We start from the raw sequence: 23,127 nt of genomic DNA, 5'->3' as shown, positions 1-23,127 counted from the left end.
CCCATGCCTCCTTGCTTTCTCAATAAGTCTTGCATGGGGTACCTTATCAAATGCCTTGCTGAAATCCATATACACTACATTTACAGCTCTTTCTTCATTAATGTTTAGTCACATCCTCAAAAAATTCAATCAGGCTCGTTAGGCACGACCTGCCCTTGGCAAAGCCATGCCGACTATTCCTAATGATACTATACGTTTCCGAAAGTTCATAGATCCTGCCTCAGGATCTTCTCCATCAACTTACCAACCACTGAGGTAAGACTCACTCACTGGTCTATAATTTCCTGGGCTATCTCTACTCCCTTCCTTGAATAAAGGAACAATACCCGCAACCCTCCAATCCTCCAGAACCTCTCTCGTCCTTGTTGATGATGTAAAGATCATCGCCAGAGGCTCAGCATTCTCCTCTCTCGCCTCCCAGAGTAGCCTGGGATACATCTCATCTGGTCCCGGCAACTTATCCAACTTGATGCTTTCCGAAAGCTCCAGCACATCCTCTTTCTTAATATCTACATGCTCAAGTTTTTCAGTCCACTGCAAGTCATCACTACAATCACCAAGATCCTTTTCCTTAGTGAATACTAAAGTATTCATTAAGTACCTCCGCTATTTCCTCCAGTACCGTACATACTTTCCCACTGTCACACTTGATAGGTCCTATTCTTTCACATCTTATCCTCTTGCTCTTCACATTCTTGTAGAATGCCTTGGGATTTTCCTTAATCCTGCCTGCCAAGGCCTTCTCATGACCCCTTCTGGCTCTCCTAATTTTCTTCCTAAGCTCCTTCCTGTTAGCCTTATAATCTTCTAGATCTCTCACAATACCGAGCTCTTTGAACCTTTTGTAAGCTTTTCTTCTTGACTATATTTATTAAAGCCTTTGTACACAATGGTTCCTGTACCCTACAATAACTTCCGTACCTATGCAGAACTCCACACAAATATCCCTTGAACATTTGTCACATTTCATCCATACTTTTCCCTGAGAACATCTGTTTCCAATTTAAGCTTCCAGTTTCCTGCCTGATAGCCTCATAATTCCTCTTACTCCAATTAAACGCTTTTCTAACTTGTCTGTTCCTATCTCTCTCCAATGCTATTGTAAAGGAGATAGAATTATGATCACTATCTCCAAAATGTTCTCCCACTGAGAGATCTGACACTTGACCAGGTTCATTTCCCAATACCAAATCAAGTACAGACTCTTCTCTTGTAGGCTTATCTACATATTATGTCAAGAAACCTTCCTGAACACACCTAACAAACTCAACCCCATCTAAACCCCTTGCTTTAGGGAGATGGCAAATGATATTTGGAAAATTAAAATCTCCCATCATGACAACTATGTTATTATTTCACCTTCCCAGGATCTATTTCCCTATCTGCTCCTCGATATCCCTGTTACTATTAGGCAGCTTGTAAAAAAACACTCAGTAAAGTTATTGACCCCTTCCTGTTCCTAACCTCCACCCACAGAGACTCCACAGACAATCCCTCTATGGCTTTTCTGCAGCCACGACACTATCTCTGATCAACAGTGCTACGCCTCCACCTCTTTTGCCTCCCTCCCTGTCCTTTCTGAAACATCTAAAACCCAGCACTTGAAGTAACCATTCCTGTCCCTGAGCCATTCAAGTCTCTGTAATGGCCACCACATCATATCTCCAAGTACTGATCCATGCTCTGAGCTCATCGGCTTTGTTCATAACACTCCTTGTGGTCTGAGTGCATCCCTTCTCTACCACCTGCCTATCCTCCCTCTCACACTGTCTACAAGCTTTCTCTATTTGTGAGCTAACCTCCTCTTCCCCAGTCTCTTCAGTTCAGTTCCCACCCCCAACAATTCTAGTTTAAACTCTCCCCAGTAGCCATAGCAAACCTCCCCACCAGGATATTGGTCTCCTGGGATTCAAGTGCAACCCATCCTTTTTTTGTACAGGTCACACCTGCCCCAAGTGGTTCCAATGATCCAGAAATCTGAATCCCTGACCTCTGCTCCAATCCCTCAGCCACACATTCTATTCCTATTCTCACTGTCGCGTGGCACAGGCAGTAATCCCGAGATTACTACCTTTGAGGTCCTGCTTCTCAACTTTCTTCCTAACTCCCTGTAGTCTTTTTTCAGGACCTCTTCCCTTTTCCTACCTATATCATTGGTACCAATATGTACCACGGCCTCTGGCTGTTATCCCTCCCACAGCAGGATATCTTGGACATAATCTGAAACATCCCAGACCCTGGCACCTGTGAGACAAACTACCATCCGTGTTTCTTTCTTGCATTCACAGAATCGCCTGTCTGACCCCCTAACTATAGAGTCCCCTATCAGTACTGCCTTCCTCTTCCTTTCCCTACCCTTCTGAGCCACAGGGCCAGACTCTGTGCCAGAGGCACAGCCACTGTCGCTTCTCCCAGTTAGGCTGTCTCCCCCCCCCTCCCCCAACAGTACTCAAACAGAAGTACATATTGTCAAGAGGTGCAGCCACAGGGATATTCTCTAGTACCGGACTCTTCCCTTTCCCTCTCCTAACTGGGACCCACTTGTCTGTCTTCCGTGGCTCTGGTGTGACCACCTGCCTATAACACCTATCACCTCCTCACTCCCCCTGACCAGCAAAGGTCATTGAGCTGCATCTCCAGTTCCCTAACTTGGTCCCTTAGGAGCTGCAGCTTGACACACCAGGTGCAGATATGGACGTCCGGGAGGCTGGGAGACTCCAGGACCTCCCACATCTGTCACCGAGCACAGAAAACTGGCCTTACACACATACTTCCTTTCCGCAATTAACACAGTTAAACCTACCTCGCTTTGTCCCATTGAGCCAAAGCCCTATCACTCTGCTACCTGTTGTTTCCCCAGGTAGGCCATCCCCCCCAACAGTACTCAAACAGGAGTACTTATTGTTAAGGGGGACAGCCACAGGGGTATTCTTTAGTATCTGACTCCTGCCCTTCCCTCTTCTGACTGTTATCCACTTATCTGTCTCCAGTGTGGACAATTTGTGGAACTTGTTACTACAGGCAGCTGTGGAGGCCAAGTCATTGGGTGTATTTAAGGCAGAGATTGATAGATTCTAATTGGCCACATCATCAAAGGTTACAGGCAGAAGGCTGGGGAGTGGGGCTGAGGAGGGGGAAGATACGGACCAGCCATGATTGAATGACAGAACAGACTCGATAGGACAAATGGCCTAATTCTGCTCCTATGTCTCATGGATTTATGGGTACGGGGACAGTGCTCAAAAATGTCAAATTCAGCCATGATTTTGGTGAACAGCAGGCCAGGTTCGTGGGTTTGAAAAACAACACCCTCCACCACCTTCTCAGCAGTCTCCCTGCTGATGTTGGCTGACTGACCTTCCCCACCCAAAAGTCAGCAAGATGCAATCAACACACCCCCAAAGTCAGTTGACCATGACCCTCATTGTCATTAGCATTTGGAGCTAGAGATAGCATGAGCCAGACCCTCAAAGCAGTGTGTGTAGTGGGGACAGGTAGCAAATTATTCCTGTGCAGTGGAAGATTCCTTCCCAAGGACATCAGTGAAACCACCAGATGTTTTATGACAATCCATTAGTTTCACTGCCTTTTGCTGTCATCAGCAGTTTATTACCAGAACTGGCCTCTCACAGTCTGGATTGGATTCCCTGAATCAGTGGCTAGACACTGTCACTATTGTAAAAGAAAACGTTCCACTCAACGGTACTTACTCCTCCTGCCCCAGCTCAACCAGCTTGTGTTGCTTGGCGAGTACTTGTGAGAGCTGCTTGTTGCACTGGGTGACGAAGTGCAGCACTAAATCGCCTGGACCATGTCTAAACATCCCAATAACAGCTGGCGACAGCTCCAACACCTCAAACAAGAACACAGAAAGAGGTCACATTAATCCATGTGTTGCAGTCCCAACCACTGATTCCGGCCGGCAGGTATGGGTTGGTAAGAGAATAACTCTGCTATGTAATGGGTTAAATTTTACTTCAATGTAATTTTCCTGCATCACCCTTGTGATAATTACTGAGAATCCGACAATATCTGTTCAGCATTAAGTTAGTTACCAAATGTCCACAGCTTTTAAGGTAGAGAACTCCAAATATTTACCTTAACTCAATCCTAAATGACTTACCTGTTGTATGGATTCTGTGACCCTAGGGAAACACCCCCACTGCTATGCAGGAAATCCCTTTGAACTCTATATAGTAGATTCCGGACTACAGAGCGCACCTGATTAAAAGCCGCTGGCTCTAATTTTAGAAATAAAATCAATTTTTTAATTGTACAGGCCGCACCGGATTTCCGGCCGCACTGGATTTTCGGCGCACCGGATTTTCGGCCGCAGGTGTCCCACGTTGTAATATGAGATATTTACACAGAAAGATATTACACGTGTTGGGCTTCAAATTCTGCCCTGTGTTCGTTTTGGAAGAGAGACAACCAACACCGGATTATAGTACAGCGTGGCTTTATTGCAGAACGCGTTTTGCCTTCCCCTTACATTCTGCTCTTATTTATACCCCTTTTTCCCCCCAAACCAAACCCTCGCTACACATATTTGGTAAGGCTAAACTTTGTTATACCTACCGGTATTTGGTAACATCGGACACTTGTGTCCTTATTGGCCCGATACCATTCACTCACGAGTTTTCCTGTTTTTTTGTTTACTGAATCGCTAGCAGTTTCGGTGCAGCGGAATCCTCAGTTTCGCTCCCTCCCTCCCTTGTACTGCTGTCTAATATCACGTGAGCCACTCCTGACCCTGAAGCGGCAGTCCCAAATTAATCCTAACACACGTGAGGATTTTTTAAACTTTTAATTAAATCCGTATGGTAACATAAACAAATACATATTGCAAATGCTTTTTTTCGAACCGTGCCTGTAACACGGCTACTTTTAAAATACATACCTATCGGTAACACACAAATTACGTTGGGTATACTTTTTTACTGAACAGTGCATGAACAACATTCCAACATCTCCTAACGACTGGTTAAAAAAAATATATATACTGCAGCCTACCAGGAAAAGTTATTGATCGCCTTCTTCATCTTCCTCCTGCGCACTAAAACCATCAAAGTCCTCTTCTTCAGTGTCCGAATTGAACAACCTCAGGATCTCATCACTCACTTCAGTCTCTTCGTTGTCGCTCTCACTTGAGCGCACGCGATCCTCTTCATCACGCAGCAGTCCAGCCTTTCGAAACCCGTTGGTGATGGTGGATGTTGTGACATGGCTCCAAGCATTTAGGATCCACTGGCAGACTTGAGTTAAAGATGCTCTTCGCATGTGGCCTGTTTTGGTAAAGGATTTCTCGCCGCTCGTCATCCAAGTCTCCCACTCAATGCGTAATGCCACTTTAAATGCCCAGTTCACGCTGATGTCCAGTGGCTGCAAATACTTCGTGCTGCCCCCAGGGATCACAGCTGGAATTGAGTTTGTACTCTTGATGGCAGCTTTCACTGAATCTGTTATATGAGCCCTCATGCTGTCCATAACGAGCAACGCTTTTTTTATGTGAAAAAATCCCCCCGGTCGCTTGGCGTAGCACTCTCTGAGCCAATCCTTCATTAGACTCTCCATCATCCAACCTTTCTTATTGACTTTCACCATGATTTCTTTTGGGAATTTTTCCTTTGGCATTGTCAGCCGCTTAAAAATCACCATCGGTGGAAGCTTTAGTCCGGATGCTGTGCAGCTCAGAACACAAGTAAAATGCGTTCTCTCATGGCCACTTGTTTTCAGTATGATGGACGAGTCACCTTTTTTATTAACAGTCCGAGTGAGAGGCAGGTCAAACGTCAAAGGTACTTCATCCATATTTATGATTTCATCTGGCCCGATGGAATTCTCCGCTATCTTTGTTTGAGTGAATATGCGGAAGTTAGCAAGTTTTTCCTCATGGTCGGGAGGGAGCTGCTGACAGAGAGTCCTGCGTACCCTGATGGACAGGCCTTTTCGTCTCATAAATCTAAAACACCACGATGGCCCACCTCTAAAATCTTCGATTTTCATTTTGGTGGCGATTGCTTTAGCCTTCAGTCTGATCTGCACGGTGGAAACACCGCGGCCGCCTGCTCTCTGTGTGTTAACCCAGTCTTCAAGAAAGTTTTCAAGTTCGGGCCATCTGCTGTGATTACCTCTGAAAGCTTTTGTCATCTTTTTGCATTGATTCAGTTCATCGCGCTGGCGTCTCCACCGTCTGACCATCGATTCATGTATGCCAAGATTACGCGCAGCAGCTTGATTTCCTTCTTCAACCGCCAGATTGATTGCCTTTAACTTAAAAGCTGCATCATATGCTTTTCTTCGAGTGTTTTCCATGTTGATGAGGGTGAGTACAAATGGCTGATTTACAATAATTTGTGAAGTGCGCTTGATTTATCGTACAATTTCATTGGACCTCTGTGAACTACTCATCAATTTTATTGGTCTACTGTTACGAGGTAAAATGTTTTGGCGGCATGAAAAAAACCCATCTATTAGCCGCACCGTATTAAAAGCCGCTGTGTTCAATGCTGTTCAAAGCATGGGAAAAAAGTAGCGGCTTATAATCCGACATCTACGGTACTTCAATCGGGGTCATCTCTCCCTCTTCAAGAGACTGGTGATCTAGCAGGCTCCATCTTCCTTCAGCACTCCTCATGTTAGTTTGTGCTATCACCAAACTGGGAACTATTGCATTTGATCTTCTCAGCCAAATCAGGTACAGACACTATGAATGGTTGGGGTCCAAGTACTTCCATCTCACTGGCCCTACACTCTCCTCTCAAGCATCTGGACAGTAAAGACATCCATGTTAGCCTAGTGTTTATTGACTGCAGCTCTAGTCTAAATAGTATAATTCTAAATTCCTAGTCCTGCAACTCAAAACCTTCCTTTGCAACTGGATCCTTAACTTCCTGACCTAGAGACCACATTCAGCAAGGTTGCTTCCTCAGCAGCCTACTCTACTCCCTATTCACTCACAACTGTGCAGCCAGGTTCTGCTCTAGGTTGATGTAAAAGTTTGCAGATGACACCCACCACAGTAGGCCAATGTCAAACAATAATGACTTGGAGTAAAGGAAGGAGGCAGAGATTTTGTAACATGTGTCATGACAACAACCTTTCTCTCAATGCCAGCAAATCAAAAGAGCTGAGCATTGACTTCAGGAAGGGAGAAGTGCACATACTCCTCATCTTAACAGTGCTGAAGTCGAGGATAGAGAGATTTGAGTTCTTGCGAGTGAACAATAGCCTGTCCTGGTACAATCACGTAGATCCAACGGTCAAGAAAGCTCATCAATGCCTCTACTTCCTCAGGATGCTGAAGGAATTCAGCACATTTCAATTTTTACAATCACAGCACAGTTAACTATACAGTCTGTATCGTAGTGAGTGTAACACCTCTTCTTGCCACAGGATGGAGAGAAAAAATGAGAACTTAGATCCGCTGACATGTTAAGAGTGGCACAGTAGCATAGTGGTTAGTGTAATGCTCTATGGTGTCAGTGATCCAGGTTAAATTCACACTGCCTGTAAGGCGTTTGTACATTCACCCCATGACTACATGGTTTTCTTCTGTATGCTCCAGTATGCTCCTTTGGCTGTGATGGTCATTAAGCAAACAGTGCATTTTACTGTATGCTTTAATGTACATGTGACAGATAAAGCTATTCTAATCTGTTCTCAGCAAATCTCTGGAATCTCTCTAGCACTTCTAGAGCATAGTATAATTCGGTTGAATCAAGAAGGGAAAATCATACTTGACAAACCTGAGTATTTTGAGGATGTAACTGATTGGATGGATATTATGGGACTTGAGGACTGTGTAATTAGATTTTTCAAAGAATTAGTCATAAAGAGATATAGCATCAAAAAGACCCTTCAGCCCCATCAATGATAGAAATTAGAAGGTTATGATGCAGCTGTACAAGATGTTGAAGAGGCAGCATTTTGAATATTGTGTTCAGTTTTGTTTCAGAAATATGCTAGTATGCTAGAAAAAGTGCAGAGGAAATTTAGAAAATGTTGCTGGTATTCCAGGGACTGATTTATGCAGAGTTGGGAAGACTAACTTTTTTTTCACTGAAGTGTACAAGGTTGATTTTGATAGAGGTGCATATAATTATGAATGAAAAATAAGGGGGAATATATACAGTCTTTTTCCCCAGGATAGTGGAATCAAGGACGAGAAAACATATGTTTAAGGTTATAGAGGAGTGATTTAATAAGCATCTTAGGGGCAACTTTTTAACCCAAATGGTGATCAGTATATGGATTGAATTGCCTGAGGAAGTACATATTGTGCCTATAAAAAGTGCAAACAGTGCATTTTACTGTGTGCTTTAATGTACATGTGACAGATAAAGCTACTCTAATCTGTTCTCAGCAAAGCTCTGGAATCTTCGCTTGGAAGTTTCCATGTTTTATTGTTTTACAACATTGAATCACGGTGGAATTAATCTGGCTTTTTGTTTTACAATGATTAACAGAAAAAGACTCTTTCGTGTCAAAGTGAAAACAGATCTCTACAAAATGATTACAAATATAAAACACAAAATGATTGATTGCATAAGTATTCACCCCCTTCAAGTCAGAATTTAATAGATGCACTATTGGCAGCAATTACAGCCTTGAATCAGTGTGGATAGGTCTCTACTAGCTTTGCACATCTGGACACTGTAATTTTTCCCTATTCTTCTTTACAAAACTGTTCAAGCTCTGTCAGATTGTACGGAGATCGTGAATGAACAGCCTTTTAAGTCTGCCCACAAATTCTCAATTGGATTTAGGTTGGGACTGTTACTTGGCCACTCCAAGACATTAACTTTGTTGTTTTTAAGCCATTTTTGTGTAGCTTTGGCTTTATGTTTGGGGTCACTGTCTTGCAAAACAAATCTCCCAAGTATCAATTCTCTTGCAGACTGCATCAGGTTTTTCTCCAGGATTTCCCTGTATTTTCCTGCATTCATTTTACCCTCTACCTTCACAAGTCTTCCAGGGCCTGCTGCAGTGAAGCATCACCACAGCACCATGCTTCACAGTAAGGATGATATATTTTTGATTATGTGCGGTGTTTGGCTTACGCTAGTGCTTAGTCTGATGGCCAAAAAGCTCAATTATGGTTTCATCAGACCATAGAACCATCTTCCAGTTGACTTCAGAGTCTCCTACATGCCTTCTGGCAAACTCTAGCTGAGATTTCCTGTGAGTTTTTCCCCCCCTAACAGTGGCTTTCTCTTTGTCATTCTCCCATAAAGCTGCAACTGGTGAAGCACCTGGGCAACAGTTGTTGACCCCATCTCAGACACTGAAGCTTGTAACTCCTCCAGAGTTGTCACAGGTCTCTTGGTGACCTCCCTCACTAGTCCCCTTCTTACAAGGTCACTCAGTTTCTGAGGAAGGCCTGCTCCTGGCAAATTTACAGCTGTGCCATATTCTTTCCATTTCTTGAAGATTGACTTAACTGTACTCCAAGGAATATTCAGTGACTTGGAAAATTTCTTGCATCCATCTCCTGAATTGAGCTTTCCATAACCTTTCCAAGGAGTTGCTTGGATTGTTCTTATGTCTTCATGGTATAGTTTTTGCCAGGATGTTACCTCACCAGCGTGGCCTAGTGGGCAAGGCATCAGACTAGTAACCTGAAGGTCACTGGTTCGAGCCTCAGCTGAGGCAGCATGTTTGTGTCCTTGAGCAAGGCACTTAACAACACATTGCTCTGCGACGACACCGGCGTGGAGAGGGGAAGGCCTGCAGCTTGGGCAACTGCCGATCTCCCATACAACCCTGCCCAGGCCTGCGCCCTGGAAACTCCAGGCGCAGATCTATGGTCTCACGAGACCGACGGATGTCACAACAACAACAACCTCACCAGCAGTTGGATCTTCCAAGATACAGGTGTACTTTCACTACAGCAATTGACACACCTTGACTGCACACAGGTCTCTAAAAACAGATCTCCATTTGACTAAATATGAGATTTCTAAAACCATTTAGCTGCACTAGTGATGATTTGGTATGTCACCAAATTGCAAAAGGGGGTTTAAAACTTATCCAATATTGTGTTTTTATATTTGTAATTAATTTAAATCACTTTGTAGAGATCTGTTTTCACTTTCAAACGAGTCTTTTTCCATTGATCAGTGTAAAAAAAGCCAAATAAAATCTACTGTGATTCAATGCTGTAAAACAAAGAAGTATGAAAACTTCCAAGGAGGGTGAATCCTTTTAAATGAACCGTAGTTGAGGCAGGGACATTACAAACATTTAAAGGTTCTTGGATGGTACATGGATAGGAAAGGTTTAGAAGGATATGGGTCAAATGTGAGAAAATGGGATTTACTTAGATGGGAATCTTCATTGGCATGGATGAGTTGGATTGAAGGGTCTGTTTTCATGCAGCATGACTATGACGTGTATACACTAATCCTACATAATCTCATTCACTACATTGCAACATTATTAGCACAATGCCCATCACGCCAAAAGTACATAAATTAAAGGGTACGAAATGGTTAAATAACTAAACATAAAACAAATGTAGTATTCAGTCTGGCAGGCTGTCATGATAATAGGAAGCCACAGGACCTGACCTTAACACTTAGTTATTTACATCACTCAGATAAACACACTTAACAATGTCTCCATGTTTAATGCTGAATCAAAGCTAGTGTGCTAGTGAGCAATAGAATCTTGGAGGAGTTGCAAGGAAAATTGAATTAACACAGGATGAATGTAAATGGGTGGTCGATATGGACTCATAGCGCTGAAGAGCCAGTTTCCAAGGGTAGCTAATGTTATCCCACTTTTTAAGAAAGGAGGGAGAGAGAAAACAGGGAATTATAGACCAGTTAGCCTGACATCAGTGGTGGGGAAGATACTGGAGTCAATTATAAAAGATGAAATAGCGGCACATTTAGATAGCAGTAACAGGATTGGTCTGAGTCAGCATAGATTTACAAAGGGGAAATCATGCTTGACTAATCTTCTGGAATTTTTTGAGGATGTAACTGTTACATACCCCGTGGGTATCTTGTGACTGTCACATGACCATGATGTAATTGAGGCTCTGCTGGGCACGATGTACTGGTCCTGTGATGGTGGAGTGATGTAATTTTCCCGCCAGTGAGAGGTCATGTCATGGCCTGTTTCAACAGGGTATAAAAGGACGACTCCTCCCTGTGACGCAGGTCAGTTCGTGGCTTAAGCCGTCAGTGACTCCGTTCTGCTGCGTATTTGATTTTATGACGCAGTTTTGTTTTAAAAGTGTTGTTTTAATTCCTACTGTAAGAATTATTGTGCCGGCAGTTCTGAAAATCACTGCCAGTTAAAGTCCAGTCAGAAAGTGAAGAATTATCGAAGTTTGGGAAGCTGAAGGATCCAGGAAAGTTGATGTTGTCGGCAGTGAAACAGGTTTGACCTTATTTGATCTTCATTCGGAAGGAATTAGTAACCTGCACCCCCGTTAGTCCCTGCTTTAAGAGCAGAAAGGACTGGGGCAGTGAGTTATTTGCCAAGGAAAGGTCAGTGCCTTTAAGCCATTTTATTTCCTTCATCGTAAATCCTTCGGGCAACGCATACTTTGGCTGGGATCAGCAGTAACGTCACGAAAGAGAATTTATTACTTCAAGGAAAGTCTCTCCTAACTGACTGTAAATCATTTTGGACTTTTTGCAATACTACTTTAAAGAACTGAGTTCGCATTTCTCGCTTTAAGAACTGTTCGAGCTGCCGTATAGCAGCCTACTTCCAGTTAAGTTAGTCGTTTGTTTACTTTTGGGTTTTTGTTTTAGCAGGGCTTAATAAATGTTTTATTTGTTATAAAAAACCTGTCTCAATTATATATTCATTGTTGCTGGATCGTAACAGTAACTATGAAAATGGACAAGGGAGAGCCAGGAGATGTAGTGTACCTGGAATTTCAGAGAGCCTTTGATAAGGTCCAACATAGGAGATTAGTGCGCAAAATTAGAGCACATGGTATTGGGGGTAGGGTACTGACATGGATAGAAAATTGGTTGGCAGACAGGAAACAAAGAGTAGGGATTAACGGGTCCCTTTCAGATTGACAGGCAGTGACTAGTGGGGTATCACAAGGCTCAGTGCTGGGACTGCAGCTATTTACAATATACATTAATGATTTAGATGAAGGGATTAAAAGTAACATTCGCAAATTTGCAGATGACACAAAGCTGGGTGGCAGTGTGAAATGTGAGGAGGATGTTATGAGAATGCAGGGTGACTTGGACAGGTTGGGTGAGTGGGCAGATGCAGTTTAATGTGGATAACTGTGAGGTTATCCACTTTGGTGGCAAGAACAGGAAAGCAGATTACTATCTGAATGGTGTCAAGTTAGGAAAAGGGGAAGTAAAATGAGATATAGGTGTCCTTGTTCATTAGTCACTGAAAGTAAGCATGCAGGTACAAGTACAACAGGCAGTGAAGAAAGCTAATGGCATGTTGGCCTTCATAACAAGGGGAGTTGAGTATAGGAGGAAAGAGGTCCTTCTGCAGTTGTACTGGGCCCTGGTGAGACCACACCTGGAGTATTGTGTGCAGTTTTGGTCTCCAAATTTGAGGAAGGGCATTCTTGCTATTGAGGGAGTGCAGCGTAGGTTCACGAGGTTAATTCCCGGGATGGCGGGACTGTCATATGTTGAAAGATTGGAGCGACTGTGCTTGTATACACTGGAATTTAGAAGGATGAGAGGGGATCTGATTGAAACATATAAGATTATTAAGGGGTTGGACATGCTAGAGGCAGGAAACATGTTCCCAATGTTGGGGGAGTCCAGAACCAGCCACAGTTTAAGAATAAGGGGTAGGCCATTTAGAACAGAGTTGAGGAAAAACTTTTTCACCAGAAAGTTGTAGATGTATGGAATTCTCTGCCTCAGAAGGCAGTGGAGGCCAATTCTCTGGATGCTTTCAAGAAAGAGTTAGCTAGAGCTCTTAAAGATAGCAGAGTCAAGGGACATAGGGAGAAGACCGGAACAGGGTACTGATTGTGGATGATCAGCCATGATCACAGGGAATGGTGGTGCTGGCTCAAAGGGCCGAATGGCCTACTCCCGCACCTGTTGTCTATTGTCAATGCTTATGATTTGAGAGACATGGAACAGTGCACTGTGCAATTGAAGAAGTGTGTTTCCCTCAGAGCACTAATGAAGTAAAACATTGCTGAACTTGTACAGAACTTAAAAAATTTCCAAACCTGGAGAACTGTGTGCATACTGTATCTTTGGCACTCTTCAATCAAGAACCTATCAATCTTTACTTTAAATATACCCAATAACTTCACCTCTATAACCATACGTGGCAATGAATTCCACAGATTCACCACACTCTCTGGCTAAAGAAATTCCTCTTCAACTCTGTTCTAAAGGAACATCCTTCTATGCTGAGGCTGTATCCTCTTGTCCTGCATTCTCCCACTACTGGAAACATCCTCACCACGTCCACACTATTTAGGCAATTCAATATTTAATAGACTTCAATGAGATTCTCACCCCTCCCCCACATTCTTCTAACTCCAGCGAGTACAGACCCAGAGCAATAAAACACTCCTCATACATTAACCCTTTCATTCCTGTATTCTCATAAACCTTCTCTAGACCCGCTCCAATGTTAGCACATACTATAAAGTGTAAAAGGGAGGTGAGAGTTGATATTGGACCACTTGAAAATGATGCTGATGAAGTAGTAATGGGGAACAAATAAATGGGAGATGAGCTTGGGTACTTTGTATCAGTATTCATTGTTGAAGACACTAGCAGTGTGCCAGAAGTCTGTGAGTGTCAGGAAGCAGGAGAGAGTGCCATTGCTATTAAAAAGGAAAAAGTGCCAGGCAAGCACAAAGGTCTTAAGGTGGATAAGTCACCTGGGCCAGATGGAATACATTCCAGAGTCTTGGGAGAGGTTGCTGAAGATGACAAATGCATTGGTCATGATCTTTCAAGAATCACTCGATTCTGGCATGGTCTCGGAGGACTAGAAGATCGCAAATGTCGCTCCACTTTTTAAGAAGGGATGAAGGCAAACAAAAGGAAATTATAGGCCAGTTAGCCAAACCTCATTGGTTGGGAAAGTGTTGGGAGTCTATTATTAAGGATGAGGTGTTGGAGAACTTGGTGTCTAATGATAAAATAAGTCAAAGTCAGCATGGTTTCTGTTGAGGGAAATCTTGCTTGACAAATCTGTTAGAGTTCTTCAGGGAAATAATAAGCCAGGTGGACAAAAGAGAGGTAGTGGATGTCATTGACTTGGATATTCAGAAGGCATTTGATAAGGTGTCACATGCGAGGCTGATTAACAAGATAAACTCCTATGGCATTACAGGAAAGCTACTGCATGGATAGAGGAATGGCCGACAGGCAGGAGGCAGCGAGTGGGAATAAAGGGGGCCTTTACTGATTGGCTTCCAGTGACTATTGGTGGCAGATGGAACACAATATTGGGAAATATCTGATAATACATTTTGGTAAAAGGAACAACAGTGCAGACTATTATCTAAATGGGGAGAAGGTTCAAACATCAGAAGTGCAGAGGGACTTAGGAGTCCTCATGCAAGACTCCCAGAAGGTTAATTTACAGGTTGAGTCTGTGGTAAAGAAGGTATATGCAATGTTCGCATTTATATCAAGAGGAATAGAATATAAAATTAAGGACATAATGCTGAGTCTTTATAAGACACTGGTCAAGCCAGACTTGGAGTATTGTCAACAGTTTTGAGCACCATATCTCAGAAAGGACGTGTTGTCATTGGAGAAAGTCCAGAGGAGGTTCACAAGGTTGATTCCAGGAATGAAAGGGTTTCTCTTCCCGCCATTACGGACATTTATACTACAGGCTGCATCTGCAAAGCAAACAGCATTCTGAAGGACCCCATGCACCCCTCACACAAACTCTTCTCCCTCTTGCCATCTGGGAAAAGTCACCGAAGCATTCGGACTCTCATGACCAGACTATGTAACAGTTTCTTCCCCCAAGCTATCAGACTCCTCAATACCCAGAGCCTGGACTGACACCTTACTGGCCTGTTGTCTTATTATTATTTATTGTAATGCCTGCACTGTTCTGTGCACTTTATGCAGTCCTGGGTAGGTCTATAGTCTAGTGTAGTTTCTTTTTAGGGTTGTTTTTTAACATAGTTCCGTCTAGTTGTACTGTGTCATGTAACACCATGGTCCTGAAAACGTTGTCTCATTTTTACTATGTACTGTACCAGCAGTTATGGTTGAAATGACAATAAAAAGTGACTTGACTTGATATGAGGAGTGTTTGGTAGCTTTGAGCCTGAACTCACTGGAATTTAGAAGTATGCTTGGAGATCTCATTGAAACCTAACGAATGTTGAAAGGACTACATAGGGTGGATGTGGAGAGGATCTTTCCTATGGTGGGGGTATCCAGAACTAGAGGGCACAGCCTCAAAATTGAGGGGCAACCTTTTAGAACAGAGGTAAGGAGGATTTTTTTTAGCCAGAGGGTAGTGAATCTATGGATGCTTTGCCACAGATTACGGTGGAGGCCAAGTCTGTGCGTATATTTAAGGTGGATGTTGATAGTTTCCTGATTAGTCAGGGCATCAATTGCTATGGCGAAAAGGCAGGTGTTTGGGAGTGAGTGGTATCTGAGATCAGCCATGATGGAATGGCAGAGCAGACTCAATGGGCTGAATAACCTAAATCTGCTTCTAGGTCTCATGGTCTTACATTTGTTTTTAGATATTGTACCCAAAACTGCTCAGAATACTCCAAACGTGGTCTCAGCATTACATCTTTGCTTTTATATTATAATCCTTTTGAAATGATTGCTAATACTGTAATAGTCTTCCTTAATACTGACTCAACCTGCAAGTTAACTTTTAGGGAATCCTGCATGAGGACTCTCAAATCCCTTTGCACGTCTGACTTCTGAATTTGCTCCCCATTTAGAAAATAGTTTACGCCTTTATTCCTCTACCAAAGTGCATGAGCATACACTTTCCTGCACTAAATTCCATCTGGCACTTCTTCGCCCATTTTCGTAATCTGCCCTTCTGTAGATTTCCTGCTTCCTTCAACATTACCTGCCCCTTCACCTATCTTTGTATCATTCATAAACTTGGCCTTAAAGCCATTAATTCTGATTGATGACAGATAACTCTGAAGAGAGACTCAGTAAAAATGGCTGAATTTGTACAATATCATTAATATGCAACATTTTTATAGCAGATGATGAGGGGCTATTTCCTATCGCTGGGAGTCTGCACAATGAAGAGGTGAGTATGGTCTCTCTTTGGAATTCTTTACCTCAAAAGGCTCAACCATGAAGGTTATTTAATGAAACCCATTGATTGAGTGGATCTCCAAACAAGTGTGTGGATTGGGAGGGAATCTGGCCTTTGGGGGAACATTCAGCCAGATTCTTATTCCAGCCTACTGCTTTGATTTCTTATGTACTTAACCTATATCAGGAATAGCATTTTCTCTACTTTTCCCCACTGGTCAAGGTCCATTCTAAATAGAAAGAGTGAGCAAAATTCCTGAGGAGAGTGAGGATAAACTCCTGGAAAGCGATTCTGATCATAAACTCTACTTCTGCACAAAAGGAGCTGCGCCTACACTTCCAACATTTTAACTGAAACAACAGAATGAATAACAGTGACTCAGCATTGTGTCCTAACTCTTTGAAAGCAGTGCTGGGGTTAATACTTGAGGAAGAACACAACTTCCAAAGCAAGGGTACATTATATTCTCTAATCTGCAGCAGGTTTCCTTATTGGAACACTTAAAAGGCAATAAGGAGGGAAAAGAGGGCAAAAAATATCACTGGCAGATAAGAGTTAAATTAAAACAAAGCATTTTATAATTACATTAAAGAGTAAAATGATAACCATGGAAAGAAAAGGGCCAGTAAGAGACCAAAGGGCAACATGTGCTTGCAGCCAGATGTTGATGAGGTTTTAAACAAGAAGGTTATTGGGGTCTCTCTACCTTCTGTCCAAGACCTCTTTCAGAGTTGATGCCTCCAAAAGACACAGTACATCATTAAAGATCCCTCACACCCTCTCCATAAACTGTTTGTTCTTCGGCCATCAGGCAAACATTACAGGAGCATCAAAACATAAACCACAAGGCTACTAAACGGCTTCCTCCCACAGGCAGTCAGACTGCTAAATAGCTGCTCTACCTGACTCTGCTTTGGGCACTTTTAACTTGCACTGGACACTTATAACTTGATTTTAACCAACGTGGCTGTTGTGTTTTTCTATTTATTGTTTGTGTTTACTATTTATTGTTGTGTTTGTTATGTTATGATTGCACTTATCCCTGGGAAACGCTGTCTCATTCTGCCCTGCAGAGCTGATGTATGGTTGGAATGACAATAAAGTTTTTGAATCTTGAATTTGTACACACAAAGGAAAAGGATATTGTCATTGCACATTTACTTGAAGGGAATGAGGATATTCAGACTGTGTTAACATTGAAAAACAACAAATCTAAGGTGTATAACTTCCCTGGGCCTGATGAAATGTGTCCCAGGATGTAAAAGGAGGGAAGGGAGGAGATTGCTGAGGCCCTGATGGAGATTTTTAAATTCTTACTGACCAAAGGTGAGGTGCCAGATGACTGGAGGATAGCAAATGTGGTTCCTTTATTCAAGAAGGGAAACAAGGATCAGACAAGTGAGTCGAACATCTGTGGTAGGGAAGTTACTGGAAAAGTAGCTCTAAGGTACAGCATTAATCTTCAACTGGTAAGGTAGTGATGCCATAGATTCTGGTGGAGATACTGTTCAGCTGATCTGGTTCAGTTTTGTTGATGTAGTAAGAAATTATACCGATAAAGTCACTGCAGTTGATGTCTACATGAGCTTCAGTAAAGCCTTTGACAAGGTCCCATGTAGAAGTTGGTCGAAAAGGTTGGAGGAAAACTTCTTCAGCCAGAAGCTGAAATCTGGAGCACTGCCTGAGAAGGTGATCGAGGTAGAGACTCCAGTATATTTAATTGTATCCAGATGAGCTTGTGAATCACAAAGGTATAGTCGGCTAAGGACCAAGTAATGGTGAATGGGATGAGTATAGATATGTACTTGATAGTCAACACAGCTATGCATAACCAAAGGGCTGTTTCTGTGCATTATGACTCTTATCAGACAGCATAGAGGCACATATGAAATGCATTCACAGTGCGAGAGGATGGTTATAGTGTTACAAATGCATCTTGCACTATAAGTGAGGGTGTCAGAGCTCAGAGTGAACCAAATGTAATCAATGAGAAGCCAGCAAGATCAGTAGAATGTGGTCATGCAGATATTTGTTCTTAAAGTGTCACAACTTTTAACAGCTTTTACCTTGGCTCCTTCTGCAATGGCCTCCACTGACCAGCCATACTTAGGAACAAATTTCAGTGCCGCTGAAAAGAGCTGCTGCCGCAGCTGATCCTCAGACTCGAAGCCCTCTCCCTTCTCTGCACTCTGATCTGAATAACTGCAGTGGAAAGGGGAATTGAACTGTAAGAAATGCACCCAATGCCTGTGCCATGTATATCTAACTTAACAGCAAATTCAAATGAGTGAACCCTACCACTCCCAGTTGTCATTGTGCTGATACTTGTTAGTAAAAGCCACAGAAAATTGCTGTTGTGGACCTTCCTAAACACAAACTCTGTGCTGTGATGCACATGTAAACTGCTGGTGTAAACTCTCACAGATGTACACATGCATCCAAATGCAGGAGCCCCACACAAGTCAGAATTTGCCGTTGATAGGCTTCTGGATTCTGCACAGGACACCCTGGTCACACATCCACCAGCTCTTTAATTCAACAGAAAGTCTAGAGTTGTGAGGAAGGGCAGAAGGCACATCTTTAAATTATTCCCCCACCCACTCCCAGGAGTTCATCATCTTAGCATCCACCCTACCAAATGCCCTCAGAAGTGTTCATATTTCAACATGATCATCTCATTCTTCTAAGTTCCAGTAAGTACAGGTCCAAACAGGACTAACTCTTTATATACATCCCCCTTCATCTCAGGAACCAACACTGTAATCCTCTGTGCTACCTCCTATGCAGACCCATCTCTCATTAAACTCAGAGACCAAAACTGTGATCAGTACTCCAGGTGTTGGCCCCACAGTACCTTGTAAAGTTGAATCAAAATCTCACTATTTTTACACTGCATACCCATTGCAATAAAGGCAGTCAATGCATTTGCCTTTATTTAATTCCTGCATGTCCTGTGCATTTCCTTTTGTGCTTCAAGTGTTAGAAGCCCCAAGAACACTTTATCATCTCACTTTGGAAAGAATGAGAGAGCAAATTATTTAGACAAAGTGTATAATCTCACAATTTCCCACATTACACTCCATCTGCTAAACCTTCCTCATCCACTTCACCACTCCATATCCCACCATCCACTGCCCTCATGGTAGGTGTGACAACTCCCCCCTCACCACCATCCAGGGAACTAAAAAGCCCTTGCAGGTGAGGCAAAGGTTCAACCATACCTTTTCCAATCACACCCACTGCAATTTGGCTACAGCATTAACAACTGAGGCCCCAACTCTGATCCCTCTGACTAGTTACTGACTGTTGAGCCAAACGAGACCTATGGCCTTCTTTCCAGACAATTTTTAAGAAGAATCCCTCTTTTATAAAACCACAATTACTCTGCTTTTTTCTTTCATGATTTTCCTGCTATAATGTCTTCAAAAATTTGCCAATGACATAATCAGCCTACAAATTCCTGCACTAATGAAAATCAAAAGAACTGCAAACCTGTAATGGTAACTCTTTCTCTTCCTACCAATAAAACCTTTCTGGTTTATGAACTGAATTCACTGCCACTTCTCTTCCAGGAATGGCTAACTTAAAGGCACCACTCAGCTCTCCAGACTTGTTCAGTGGTTCCTATTTCCCTTGTCTTTGCAGATTCCTGTTCTCTGTTCCTTTCTTGAATTCGTAGTTTTCAAAACTTCTGGGACCCTGACAGCTTACAGGGAATTTTGGTAGATTACAAATAACAAAACCCGCTTACAGGGAATTTTGGTAGATTACAAATAACAAAACCACTATCTCTGCAGTTTTTGGTTAACAATTTCTGATATTCCATTTTCAACGTTAGATACCTCTCATACCTACTAAACCATTCAAGTTGGCCTCTGAGTGGGACTTATGATCCTCAAATGTCAACTACTTGCAGAACCTTTCCAATCAGGTCTGGGATATTTGTACTCAGCTAGTATGGGCCTCTCAAAGACCAAACACACACCATCTGCTGCTCCTTCCTCATCTAATCTGTAGCTTATCAAGAAAATTGACATTCATAAACGCCAGCCAACTCACTATCCATTCTACAGTCCACAGCAGTCAACCCTGGAAACAAAGGAAATTAAACACAGAAAATCTCCAGATACTGGAAATCCAAAGCAACACACACAAAATGCTGGAGGAACACAGTAGGTCAGGCAGCATCCATGAAAATGAACAAATAGTTGATGCTTCAGGTCAAGAATCCTGCTTCAGAATCAAAGGGGGGTGGTGAGAAGGGGGATAGTTAGAAGGTGATAGGTGAAGCCAGGTGGGTAGGAAAGGTAAAGGGCTGGAGAAGAAGGAGTCTGACAGGAGAGGAAAGTGAACCATAAGAGAAAGGAGAGGAGGAGGCGCACCAGGAAGAGGCAAGAAGCCAGAGTGGGAATAGAAGAGGGAAGGGGAGGGAATTTTATTTTTAAAACAGAAGGAGAACTCTCTTTTCATTCCTCAGGGTGGAGACTACCCAGACGGAATATAAGGTGTTACTCCTCCACCCTGAGGGAGTCCTCATCATGCCACAAGAGGAGGCCATGGTTCAAGAATGGGAATGGGATTTTAAAAGTTTGGCCATTAGGAAGTTCCACTTTTGGCGGATGGAGCAGTGGTACTCGACAAATTAGTCCCCTAATTTATGACAGGTCTCACCAATGCAGAGGAGGCAACATTGGGAGCACTGAACATACTGGATGGCCCTAGCAGAATCATAGGTAAAGTCTTGCCTCACTGAATGGTGGTGAGGAAGGAGGTGTAGCTCTTTGGCCACTTGCAGGGATAAGTGCTGGCAAAGAGATTTGTAGGAAGAGACAAATGGACAAAGGAGTCACAGAGGGACTGATCCTTGCAGAAAGAGGGGGGAGAAAAGACATGTTTGGTGATAGGATCTTTTTGGAGATCGTGGAAGTTGCGTTAAATGATGTGTTGGATGTAAAAGTTCATGGGGTGGTAAGGGCAAAAGGAACTCCAACACTATTAAGGGGCCAGGAAGATAGGGTGAGCACAGATATTCGAGAAGTGGAGGAGAACTGAATGAGGCAGCATCAATAGTGAAGAAAGAGAAACCCCATTCTTTGAAGGGGGGCATCTCTGACGTCCTGGAAAGGAGAGCCTCATCCTGAGAACAGATGTAGTAGAAACAAAGGAACTGAGAAAAGGGAATAGCACTTTTATGGGAGACAGGGTGGGAAGAGGTATAGTCAAAACAGCAGAGGGAATCAGTAGGATATTAAAACCACAGTACCTAAACAGCCCAAACACCCAAGCTGGGTTTACTCTCTGAGATTAGTCATCTGATGCTCCCAGTTTCATTGTCAGCCTTTCTTTCAATCAAATGTATCAAGTATATAAATAATTCTTAAAATGTTGACATTGTCCCTGTTTCAATCATTCAACCTAGTAATTATACATTTTCATAACTTCTCTATCTGTTACATTTGTAGAGATCCCACACGGAAAAAAGCTCTTCAGCTCACAGTCCATGGTAATCAGAAAATACCCAAATGCACCCCAATCAACTTCCCCAGAATTTACACTTACTTACGCACTGTGGGCAATTCAAAGCTGCTGATCAACCTACTAGTACAACTTTGCAAATACCCAGGGAGAAACCTTCAAGGTCATAACATGCTCATTTGATGCAGAGAAAAATACAAGGTCAGGACTGAATCCATGTCTCTGCAGCTGTAAGTAAGCACACTTCAATGGTGATGGTTCTTTTAACTCTGAAAACAGTCAGCAGATGCACACTTTTTCTAGGTTAACAAAATTTAAAGACTCCCATTCAATTATCTGCTGTAACAAAAGACAATCCATTTATCTTCATATTTCCATACACATCTGAATGAATAGTTCAGCAATCCACAGTTCAGGAAGAGTTAGCATCTATGGAAAAAAGCACTGCCGATGTTTTGGGCCAAAACCTTTTGACAGGACTATAGATGCTGCCTGGCCTGCTGAGTTCCTCCAGCATTTTGTGTGTTTTGCTCAGATTTCCAGCATCTACAGATTTTCTCTTGTTTATATTCTGAGGTTTCATTTTTTTGAAAGAATAATGCAGTCAGTTGTATTTCCTGAACTTTCTACATTTTCCTGACAATGGATCCAGTTTATGTGAACATTCATTTTTGACAGCAATAACTTGCACCATTTGTAGACCATTTCACAAATCGCAAATCCCTGAACAATCAACTCCAATTAACATTGTTTTCTGACACAAATTTTACAATCCACACTTGACAAAAAAAACTTACTAACTTTTCCTTGGTCTCCTTCACAGGATGCAGCTGTTAAAACCCCAGAACCTACAGTCCTGCTATTGCAAATAACACGACTTTACCGTGTGGAACTGGAGCAGTTGAGCTTACCTGGAGTGGAAGTTTTGATGCTCACTGTCTGTCTGGGAGTTGTGGGGGTGTTCCCCACTAACCGTTCTTAATTGTACCGATGTATGCAGAAGACCCCTGTACAGTCTGTTCTGGAAACAAAATCCAGCTGGCAGGAGAGAGAAAGGTCTTCAGTCCTCTCCAGTCAATAAGGAACACAAAACGTACCATTCACATCAAGCACAGCACAGGAACATCAGAGATTAGATACAATCAATTCTGCAGACTCCTCAGATAAGGTACTGACCGGGTTACGCACAAAAAGAAATTCTCCAAACATCACTGGGATATGACAATCACTGTACCTTGGCATCAAGCCAGAGGTCCAGAACACCCAATTCTACCAAACGGTTAGGGGGTTCAGCTCAGCTCCTTGCATTGTATACCATCCTCTCCTAAGCCATTTTCGCCAAAGAATTCCCCTCCCCTCTTTGCCTCCTAGTCCATTCTCGCCCCACCCCAATACTCACCTCTC

The 23,127-nt window shown here is 42.8% G+C and overlaps 1 protein-coding gene across 2 annotated transcripts in view; it reads right to left on the bottom strand.

Annotated features, from left to right (window-relative positions):
• coq9 (coenzyme Q9 homolog (S. cerevisiae)) overlaps positions 1-23,127 on the bottom strand; it is a 45,534-nt gene that overhangs the window by 22,116 nt on the left and 291 nt on the right. For both annotated transcript variants that reach the window (XM_073069587.1, XM_073069586.1), the window contains exons 2-4: positions 22,635-22,761; positions 18,315-18,450; positions 3,711-3,853 (exon numbers count right to left, since the gene is read on the bottom strand). In XM_073069587.1, the coding sequence (XP_072925688.1) occupies positions 3,711-3,853; positions 18,315-18,450; positions 22,635-22,761 (406 nt within the window). The remainder of the gene's footprint in view (positions 1-3,710; positions 3,854-18,314; positions 18,451-22,634; positions 22,762-23,127) is intronic.

The sequence above is a fragment of the Hemitrygon akajei genome, chromosome 17 (assembly GCF_048418815.1).
Source record: "Hemitrygon akajei chromosome 17, sHemAka1.3, whole genome shotgun sequence".
In the NCBI taxonomy this organism is placed as follows: domain Eukaryota; kingdom Metazoa; phylum Chordata; class Chondrichthyes; order Myliobatiformes; family Dasyatidae; genus Hemitrygon; species Hemitrygon akajei.
This window is presented reverse-complemented; position numbering and strand designations above follow the sequence as displayed.